A 10,627-nucleotide genomic window follows, 5' to 3' on the forward strand; every position below is an offset into this window, starting at 1 on the left:
ATTGTTGCTGTGTCCGCATCTATCCGTCTCGAGAGACAATGGAGTTCGCCTCCGGGGGTGGAGCCAAACCGCTGCGTGAGCGGCCCAAAGTGATCTCCCCGAGGTGCAAGCCTGGGCCGTGTGTCTGGGGGTTCCTGGGCTGCCCAGACGACTAGACCCCCCTCTTGGCGTCAAATATGGGATCCAAAGGAAAGCAAAGCAAGACCAGCTTAGTCTCTATATTGGGGTAGCCCCGCTACCCCAATTCTACCTCTGAGACCCCTCTACCCTTTTCCTAGCTCTGTGGCCCCTCTGCCCCTTTCCTACCTCTGAGACCCCTCTACCCTTTTCATAGCTCTATAGTCCCCTGTTCCCCCAATTCTACCTCTGAGACTCCTCTACCCTTTTCATAGCTCTGTGGCCCCTCTGCCCCTTTCCTACCTCTGAGACCCCTCTATCCTTTTCATAGCTCTATAGTCCCCTGTTCCCCCAATTCTATCTCTGAGACCCCTCTATCCTTTTCATAGCTCTATAGTCCCCTGTTCCCTCAATTCTACCTCTGAGACCCCTCTATCCTTTTCATAGCTCTATGGTCCCTGTTCCCCCAATTCTACCTCTGAGACCCCTCTACGTTTTTCATAGCTCTATAGTCCCCTGTTCCCCCAATTCTACCTCTGAGACCCCTCTACCCTTTTCATAGCTCTATAGTCCCCTGTTCCCCAATTCTACCTCTGAGACCCCTCTAAACTTTTCATAGCTCTATAGTCCCCTGTTCCCCCAATTCTATCTCTGAGACCCCTCTACACTTTTCCTAGCTCTATAGCCCCCTCTACTCCTCAGAGCTATGAAAATTATAGAGGGGTCTCAGAGGTAGAATTGGGGGAACAGGGGACCATAGAACTACGAAAAGGATAGAGGGGTCTCAGAGGTAGAATTGGGGGAACAGGGGACTATAGAGCTATGAAAAGGATAGAGGGGTCTCAGAGGTAGAATTGGGGGAAGAGGGACCATAGAGCTATGAAAAGGAAAAAGGGGTCTCAGAGGTAGAATTGGGGGAACAGGGGACTATAGAGCTATGAAAAGTTTAGAGGGGTCTCAGAGGTAGAATTGGGGGAACAGGGGACTATAGAGCTATGAAAAGGGTAGAGGGGTCTCAGAGGTAGAATGGGGGAAGAGAGGACTATAGAGCTAGGAAAAGGGTAGAGGGGTCTCAGAGGTAGAATGGGGGAAGAGAGGACTATAGAGCTATGAAAAACGTAGAGGGGTCTCAGAGGTAGAATTGGGGGAACAGGGGACCATAGAGCTATGAAAAGGATAGAGGGGTCTCAGAGGTAGAATTGGGGGAACAGGGGACTATAGAGCTATGAAAAGAATAGAGGGGTCTCAGAGATAGAATTGGGGGAACAGGGGAATATAGAGCTATGAAAAGGGTAGAGGGGTCTCAGAGGTAGAATTGGGGGAACAGGGGACCATAGAGCTATGAAAAGGATAGAGGGGTCTCAGAGGTAGAATTGGGGGAACAGGGGACTATAGAGCTATGAAAAGGGTAGAGGGGTCTCAGAGGTAGAATTGGGGGAACAGGGGACTATAGAGCTATGAAAAGGGTAGAGGGGTCTCAGAGGTAGAATGGGGGGGAAGAGAGGACTATAGAGCTAGGAAAAGGGTAGAGGGGTCTCAGAGGTAGAATTGGGGGAACAGGGGACCATAGAGCTATGAAAAGGATAGAGGGGTCTCAGAGGTAGAATTGGGGGAACAGGGGACTATAGAGCTATGAAAAGGGTAGAGGGGTCTCAGAGGTAGAATTGGGGGAACAGGGGACCATAGAGCTATGAAAAGGGTAGAGGGGTCTCAGAGGTAGAATTGGGGGAACAGGGGACTATAGAGCTATGAAAAGGGTAGAGGGGTCTCAGAGGTAGAATTGGGGGAACAGGGGACTATAGAGCTATGAAAAGAGTAGAGGGGTCTCAGAGATAGAATTGGGGGAACAGGGGACTATAGAGCTATGAAAAACGTAGAGGGGTCTCAGAGGTAGAATTGGGGGACCAGGGGACCATAGAGCTATGAAAAGTTTAGAGGGGTCTCAGAGGTAGAATTGGGGGAACAGGGGACTATAGAGCTATGAAAAGTATAGAGGGGTCTCAGAGGTAGAATTGGGGGAACAGGGGACTATAGAGCTATGAAAAGGGTAGAGGGGTCTCAGAGGTAGAATTGGGGGAACAGGGGACCATAGAGCTATGAAAAGGGTAGAGGGGTCTCAGAGGTAGAATTGGGGGAACAGGGGACTATAGAGCTATGAAAAGGATAGAGGGGTCTCAGAGGTAGAATTGGGGGAACAGGGGACTATAGAGCTATGAAAAGAGTAGAGGGGTCTCAGAGATAGAATTGGGGGAACAGGGGACTATAGAGCTATGAAAAACGTAGAGGGGTCTCAGAGGTAGAATTGGGGGACCAGGGGACCATAGAGCTATGAAAAGTTTAGAGGGGTCTCAGAGGTAGAATTGGGGGAACAGGGGACCATAGAGCTATGAAAAGGATAGAGGGGTCTCAGAGGTAGAATTGGGGGAACAGGGGACTATAGAGCTATGAAAAGGGTAGAGGGGTCTCAGAGGTAGAATTGGGGGAACAGGGGACCATAGAGCTATGAAAAGGATAGAGGGGTCTCAGAGGTAGAATGGGGGGAACAGGGGACCATAGAGCTATGAAAAGGATAGAGGGGTCTCAGAGGTAGAATGGGGGGAAGAGAGGACTATAGAGCTAGGAAAAGGGTAGAGGGGTCTCAGAGGTAGAATTGGGGGAACAGGGGACTATAGAGCTATGAAAAGAATAGAGGGGTCTCAGAGATAGAATTGGGGGAACAGGGGACTATAGAGCTATGAAAAGGGTAGAGGGGTCTCAGAGGTAGAATGGGGGGAAGAGAGGACTATAGAGCTAGGAAAAGGGTAGAGGGGTCTCAGAGGTAGAATTGGGGGAACAGGGGACCATAGAGCTATGAAAAGGATAGAGGGGTCTCAGAGGTAGAATTGGGGGAACAGGGGACTATAGAGCTATGAAAAGGATAGAGGGGTCTCAGAGGTAGAATAGGGGGAACAGGGGACTATAGAGCTATGAAAAGTTTAGAGGGGTCTCAGAGGTAGAATTGGGGGAACAGGGGACTATAGAGCTATGAAAAATGTAGAGGGGTCTCAGAGGTAGAATTGGGGGAAGAGGGACCATAGAGCTATGAAAAGGATAGATGGGTCTCAGAGGTAGAATTGGGGGAACAGGGGACTATAGAGCTATGAAAAGGGTAGAGGGGTCTCAGAGGTAGAATTGGGGGGGGGGAGAGAGGACTATAGAGCTAGGAAAAGGGTAGAGGGGTCTCAGAGGTAGAAAAGGGGCAGAGGGGCCACAGAGCTAGGAAAGGGTAGAGGGGTCTCAGAGGTAGAGTTGGGGGCAGAGGGGCCACAGAGCTAGGAAAAGGGTAGAGGGGTCTCAGAGGTAGGAAAGGGGCAGAGGGGCCACAGAGCTATGAAAAGGGTAGAGGGGTCTCAGAGGCAGGAAAGGGGTAGAGGGGCCACAGAGCTAGGAAAGGGGCAGAGGGGTCTCAGAGGTAGAATTGGGGGGAGAGGGACCACAGAGCTAGGAAAGGGTAGAGGGGTCTCAGAGGTAGAATTGGGGGCAGAGGGGCCACAGAGCTAGGAAAGGGTAGAGGGGTCTCAGAGGTAGGAAAGGGGTAGAGTGGCCACAGAGCTAGGAAAAGGGTAGAGGGGTCTCAGAGGTAGAAAAGGGGCAGAGGGGCCACAGATCTAGGAAAAGGGTAGAGGGGTCTCAGAGGTAGGAAAGGGGCAGAGGGGCCACAGAGCTAGGAAAGGGGCAGAGGGGTCTCAGAGGCAGAAAAGGGGCAGAGGGACCACAGACCTAGGAAAAGGGCAGAGGGGTCTCAGAGCTATGAAAAGGGTAGGTATATTCCGTAAAAACCTATCGCGTCTCAATTCCGCCTTTTCCTCCAAAAGTTGGTAGGCAGGGTTCTCCCCGCCTTCCTCCTTCGACCCCCCGAAAAACCACCCTGCGAAGTGATGCCAAGAGAGACGGCGACCTGTCCGAGCTCACACTGCAAGATTTGAACCTGGGCCCTAGTCTGACGCGCTAACCGCTCTGCCGCGCTGCTTCGCCGCACCCTCTTGCCGCCCTGAAAAAGAACACAAGGTCCCAGTCCTCACGGTTCTGCATAAAGGGCCGAGTTCCGTGCCCGAGCGAGGATTCGAACCCAGGTCACGGCGCTCTAACCGCTATGCCACTGCTGCCTTTGGCAACTGATCAGAGGGCATTTTCTCGCGACAGCAAAACCGGGTCAAAATCCTCAATTCCTTTTTTTAAAAAATATTTTTTATTGATTTTAAATGATAAAATGTACCACAAAACCTATCACTTATACAATCTTTTTAGACTTCCGCCAGCACCTCTGATGATTCACCATTTTAACCACTTCTTATGCATTTCTTAACTTTATATTGCCTTTACATCTCTTAACAAATCATCCTCCCCATTGTCCATTTTTACAATACTCCCAATAATACTCCTCACAAAACTTCTTGCAACCCTACAAACGTCGTCTGTTCTTCACAAATACTTTTCAAATAGTCCGTAAATTTACTCCAGTCTTCCGTGGATTTCTGGTCTCAACGGTTTTGAATCCTTCCTGTTAGTTTATCCAGTTCTGCATAGTCCATTAACTTCACCCTCCATTCTTCAATCGTCGGTAATTCTTCTTGCTTCCATTTTTGGGCCAATAATATTCTTGCTGCTGTTATTGCATATAAAAAGAGCTTTCTATTTCTATCACTCCCAAGAATGCCCAGTAAAAATGCTTCTGGTTTCTTTATGAATGAATATTTCAACATTTTTTTCATCTCATTAGATATCATCTCCCAGAAGCATTTCACCTTTTTACATTCCCGCCACATGTGATAAAATGTTCCCTCTTTTTCTTGACATTTCCAACATTTATTACTGACTCAAAATCCTCGATTCCGACCATTTTGTCTCGGCCTCTTCCTTTCCTGCTGGGCGCATACCTTCCCCAAAGCGCTTCCCTCGTTTTCTGCCCCCCTGGACATCGGAGGGCATGAGAACCGACCCCACCCTGTGCCCCCCAACGCCATCTTGCCCCATTTCGGGGGTGCCAGCGAGCGGCCGGCGGCGCCCGCCTCATTGCAGACGTCCACCCCCCCTGCCTTGCTGCTCGTCCTCCATGGGGCTCAGGAACCCCTGGCTCTTGTACTCGGAGGGCAGGAGGTCCCCCAAGCCCGGCTGGTCCTCCTTGGGCAAGAGGGTCTCTTTGGCGGGGTTGGTGAGGGCCGGGAAGTCCGCCATGGTGCCAACGGCCGGGTCCTCTTTGGACGGAGACCTGGGTTCGAGAATGAGGGGTTCCGCGGGGCTGCTGAACTCCAGGGGCTGCACGAAGCCTCGCCGTGGGTGCACCTGGGGAGAAGAAGTGTGGGGTTTGGGGTGAGCCGGCCGTAAATTGCACCGGTGCCCAGAGGCGTAGCAAGGTCAGGGGGTACCGGGTGCAAATTTATTTTTGTCACCCCCACACATTGCAATTTTTGAGACCGTTGAGCAGAGTTACTGAGATTTTCTTTTTCAGCCGTGAAAAATATACGTGCAAATCCGTGCAAATCCTCTCCGGAGCCGGCGAGGCTCTCCTGACCCAGGCGGGCGACTCACCCCAGAGGGCAGAGAGAGAGAGCCTCAGCCATCAAGAGCTCGCCTGCCCATTCCCATTCAGTTTGAACCCGGAGCCACCACCAATTGCTCCCATTTCACAGAGACTCACCTGCCCTGGCGAGGATCCGGCGAGGATCTTGACGGCTTCTGTGTCGGCCGGGTCTGGCAAGGGCGGGCACAGAACTTCCTTCACCCTGTGGCAGGAGAGGGAAGAAGGAGGAAAGAGATTTTTCTGGAGCTTTGCCTATTGCAGGAAAGCGGAGCTCTGTGTTCTGGGTTTCAGATAGACTTTGCCTGGATTTGGAGGCGCCATCAGGACGTAAGAATAACCAAAGGGGACCCGTTTTTAGGAAAAAGTGTTTCGGGAGACCGGCATTCAGGATTCGAACACAGGAGCAACCCTCTCCGTTTCCCGGCGACTAGGATCCGGAAGCGTTTACTGCCTCCGACGGAGGAGGAGAACACACAGCCATCCTGGCTATAACAGTCCTCCTTAGCCCTTTCCTCCTCCATGAATTGGCCCGGTCCTCTTTCAAAGCCATCCAAGGTTGGTGGCCTCTTGTGGCAGGGAGTTCCGCAGGTTAACAGCAAAGTTGAAACAGGCCGGTTTGTCTATATGCAGAGGTGGTGCCACCCGCAGGGCTTAGGAACAGCAGCGCCAGGGGGTGTCATTCTAGGGGGCGAGATTATTATTTTTTTGCAAATTCCTTCAGGAAGGCATCTTAGAAATATGTTTTGGGTGTGTATAAGGGATTCAAATCTGCTTTTATTTCGGGGGCTTAGTATGTCTCTTGCTGGGCGAAGATGCACAGAAATCGCCGTAGGGAAAAACCCCAGGATTTTAATTTCTGCAAAGGCTGAATAATAAGAAAAATGGCAAATATTAACATTACCGCAACGGTTTTTCCCCTGATTTCGGAGCAATTTTGCTCAGATTTTACCAGTGCCTTTTTTCCTGGTGGGTCCGCATACCCCTAAACATTTTGCGAATTTTGCGAATCTTTGCCTTTTTGTCCATTTGCTGTATTTATTCCCCCCCTCCAATTTGAACTATAAAATGGTGATTTTTCAAAATGAGAGGACCACTTAACATTATTTTTTTAAGCAAAAAAGCACTACCAAGCAAAGCCAAATTTCACGCACGGAACTAAAATACTATTTTTTGAAATCGCGGCGCAGCTTTTAAGCACCCTTGATTTGGGGAGATTTGGAAACTGGGAAAAAATGCATGCGGTGCCTATCTTGCCGGCAAAGCCCCCCTGATGTTTTTTTCGAGCTTTTCCTGCACCCCCACCTCTTTTTGCAAATGTGGACGGCGCTGGCGGCAACCAGGACCCCTCCGACGAGACCCAGAAGGAGGAAGCTGAGTGTCAGAGTTGTCTTCTTGGAATCTGGCAGAGGAAGAATTATTAAAAAACACAGAATCCTAGGAAGGTACCCCATGCGGTCATCTAGCCCAACCCTCTTTTGCTTGAACCCTTGGCCTTGAGATTAGGGTTAGGGGAGGTAGAGCAGGAAGGAGAAGGAGGAAGAAGAAATAGAGAGCAGTCTATCGCCGGCACCCAAAGAGGAGACATTTCACAGGGGGGTTGCAGAGACGCGCTGTACCTGCGGGGCGGGTTTGAAAGGCGACGAGGTTTTGGCAGCGGCCGTCGCTCCCGGCGGTCAAAACCTCGACTCCGACCCGGTAAGTGGTGTTGGGCTGCAGGTCTGAGATGGTGAAGCTGGTCTCGGAGGCGCTGACCTCGTAAGCTACGGGGAGAAAATGAAAATAATGGTTTATATAGAAAGTGGGAATAGGAAGTCAACAGTACAATAAACTGAAAAGAGAAGGAACCAAAAACGAAGGTTATAATGTACAAAAATTACTAATATCGGTTTGAAAAAGGAGCCGCAAAAACAGAAACACAAAATAAATAGCAAAAACAGACACTCAAAACGGAGCACGTTCGGCTTCCGAAATAAGTTCGCAAACCGGAACACTTCCTTCCGGTTTTGCAGTGTTTGGGTTCCAAGTTGTTTGAGTCCCAAGGCGTTTGAGAACCAAGGGACCACTGTATTTGATAAAGAATTCAAGGAACAATTGACGGAAATCGAAACCTCACCCAGGAAGAAGGAGAACTTCACTTGCAAATTTACAAATGTTTGTATGTCTCAATGCGAATTAAAGTTAATTATTGTAGCTGCGGTAGAAGGGATTCCATCAAGAATAAATTTGGGTTTTTGCAACAGCCTGGAGGCCGAATTCAAAGGAAGCACGGCACAAAATTTAGAATTGGCGATGTATTTGAATCGGCATTGCTATGTGGTGCTAATATAATATGGCGCATATTGGATATTTGTAATTGGGAAGTAATAAAAATTACTTAACAACAACAACAACAAAAACAACCCAAGTTAAAACGATTCGGAGTAATCGGTGCGACCAAACAGGTGAACTTGATCCAAAGTCTGGTTTACACACTGGAGCGTCGGAAGGGACCCCGTGGGGTCATCCAGCCCAACCCGCTGCAATGCAGGAATCGATGTACCCATGACAGATGCCACCCCTTCGCCTCTTAACCCGCCCGCTTTGCCACCCCCTTGGGGCAGCCCCATCTTGCAGCTTGGCGGCGCTCCATGCACACCGGACGTGTTTCGCACCCGGGTCTCCCGCCGCAACCAAACTCACTGGCTATCTCCTCGCCTCGCTCGTCATGCCAGCAGAGGACGTATTTGTGGAAGGCGCCAGGGCAGCCAGCAAGGAGGGCAGGGGGGTGCCAGCGGATTTCGGCGGAGGTGGGCGTTGGCATGGCCGCATCCAGGCGCAAGGGATCTTCGGAAGGCTCTAAAAGAGAGGGAAAGAGGGAAGAGGGAGTCAGGGAAGGGTGGGATAAAGAGGGCAGGATCCCAGCACATGGAACCTCTTACAAAAGGATAATAATAATAATAATAATAATAATAATAATAATAATAATATATTATTGTTTATACCCCACCCATCTGTCTGGGTTTTCCCAGCCACTCTAGGCAACTTCCAACAAAATATTAAAATACAATAATTCCCCATGGGCTCTTCGCGCCCTGACCACGGCCAAAAGACCAATTCTGATGAATCGGGGGAAATATTGATGGAGCTTCCCGTCTACGATTGCGTCGAAGACTTCTACAAACTTCAAAAATGGGATATGTATAAGAAAATGATTAAAAGGTTATTGTACCGACATAAAGTCAGCGGGCAGGACTTGCATGACTGCTGTGATACAACGGGTAATTATAAGAGGGGATATTAAAGGAGTTTGCAAAGAAAATTCGCCAAATAAAACAAGCAGTAAATACAGGGTGGCGTGGAGGGAAGTCGCTGGGAATTGAAGAAGAACGGAGAACGTGGTTTTCTTTCTGTATTTCTGTTTTGATTGTATATACATTGGTCTGTCATATCTTTTTAACATCAGTAAAGCATTTTGGTCAGGGACGCGGGTGGCACTGTGGGTTAAACCACAGAGCCTAGGACTTGCCGATCAGAAGAGCCTAGGACTTGCCGATCAGATACTGGAGCAGGAAGGGCATGATCCTGCAACTTTTCTCAGGTCCACTGCTGCTGTTCATGCGCTGTGACTCTCCGTCCCCAGAGAGCAAGTGGAAGCTAGGGGCTTGCCTAACTGCACCTACGACGGCTCTTTTGATTCCACCAAAGGAGAAGATGGAGACATCTCAAGTTCTGCCTTTCCGCTTCGTTTCGCTTTGTTGCTGTGTCCGCATCTATCCGTCTCGAGAGACAATGGAGTTCGCCTCTGGGGGTGAAGCCACACCGCTGTGTGAGCGGCCCCAAAGTGATCTCCCCAAGGCACCGTGTGTCTGGGGGTTCCTGGCTGCCCAGACGACTAGATCCCCTCTTGGCGTCAAATATGGGATCCAAAGGAAAGCAAAGCAAGACATTTGGTACCAGCTTAGTTGCTGCGGGTGGCGCTGTGGGTTAAACCACAGAGCCTAGGACTTGCCGATCCGAAGGTCGGCGGTTCGAATCCCCGCGATGACGGGGTGAGCTCCCGTTGCTCAGTCCCTGCTCCTGCCAACCTAGCAGTTCAAAAGCACATCAAAGTGCAAGTAGATAAATAGGTACCGCTCCGGCGGGAAGGAAAACGGCGTTTCCGTGCGCTGCTCTGGTTCGCCAGAAGCGGCTTAGTCCTGCTGGCCACGTGACCCGGAAGCTGTACGCCGGCTCCCTCGGCCAGTAAAGCGAGATGAGCGCCACAACCCCAGAGTCGGCCACGACTGGACCTAATGGTCAGAGGTCCCTTTACCTTTACCTATAGTTAGTTTATTACTGTCAGAGACCAGCTTATAAAACACACCTGGGGGTACAATCCCAGTAGGAAAGCAAACATTTAAAAACAATGTACAACAATAAATTTAAAATTTATAAATGCAATAAGCATATAGACACTTTAAGATAAGCTACCACAGACAAATGAACCAGAGTTTGGGGATTTTCTTAACGAACCAGTTTGGGTCAGGGGATGGTCTGCGCCTACAGATCTGTACACAGAATTTGGCGATCATCCGAGTAATACTAATGATATAATAATAATTTATTATTTATATCTTGGCCATCTGGCTGGGTTTCCCCAGCCACTCTGGCCAGCTCCCAACAGAATATTAAAAACACGATAAAATGTCAAACATTAAAAGCTTCCCTAAACAGGGCTGCCTTCAGATGTCTTCTAAAAGTCAGGTAGTTGTTTATCTCCTTGACGTCTGACGGGAGGGCGTTCTACAGGGCGGGTGCCACCACTGAGAAGGCCTGGTTCCCTGTAGCTTTGCTCCTCGCAATGAGGGAACCGCCAGAAGGCCTTCGGAGCTGGACCCCGGTGTCCGGGCTGAACAATGGGGGTGGAGACGCTCCTTCACGTCTACTGGGCCGAAGCAGTTTAGGGCTTTCAAGGTCAGCACCAACCCTTTG

The 10,627-nt window shown here is 49.9% G+C and overlaps 2 protein-coding genes across 2 annotated transcripts in view; one reads left to right on the forward strand and one right to left on the reverse strand.

Moving 5' to 3' along the window:
- Positions 1-10,627, forward strand: part of RNF126 (ring finger protein 126) — a 767,042-nt gene that overhangs the window by 360,132 nt on the left and 396,283 nt on the right. The window lies entirely within an intron of this gene.
- Positions 5,167-8,531, reverse strand: LOC310753225 (interleukin-12 receptor subunit beta-1-like; the record flags this gene model as incomplete). Its single annotated transcript, XM_083594282.1, has 5 exons — positions 8,357-8,531; positions 7,294-7,437; positions 6,980-7,076; positions 5,795-5,879; positions 5,167-5,439 (listed from the first exon to the last, which is right to left on the reverse strand). The coding sequence occupies exons 1-5, from the start codon at positions 8,475-8,477 to the stop codon at positions 5,167-5,169; spliced, it is 720 nt and encodes a 239-aa protein (XP_083450408.1). The 5' UTR covers positions 8,478-8,531.

Source organism: Podarcis filfolensis (assembly GCF_964270895.1).
Source record: "Podarcis filfolensis genome assembly, chromosome: 18".
NCBI lineage: Eukaryota > Metazoa > Chordata > Lepidosauria > Squamata > Lacertidae > Podarcis > Podarcis filfolensis.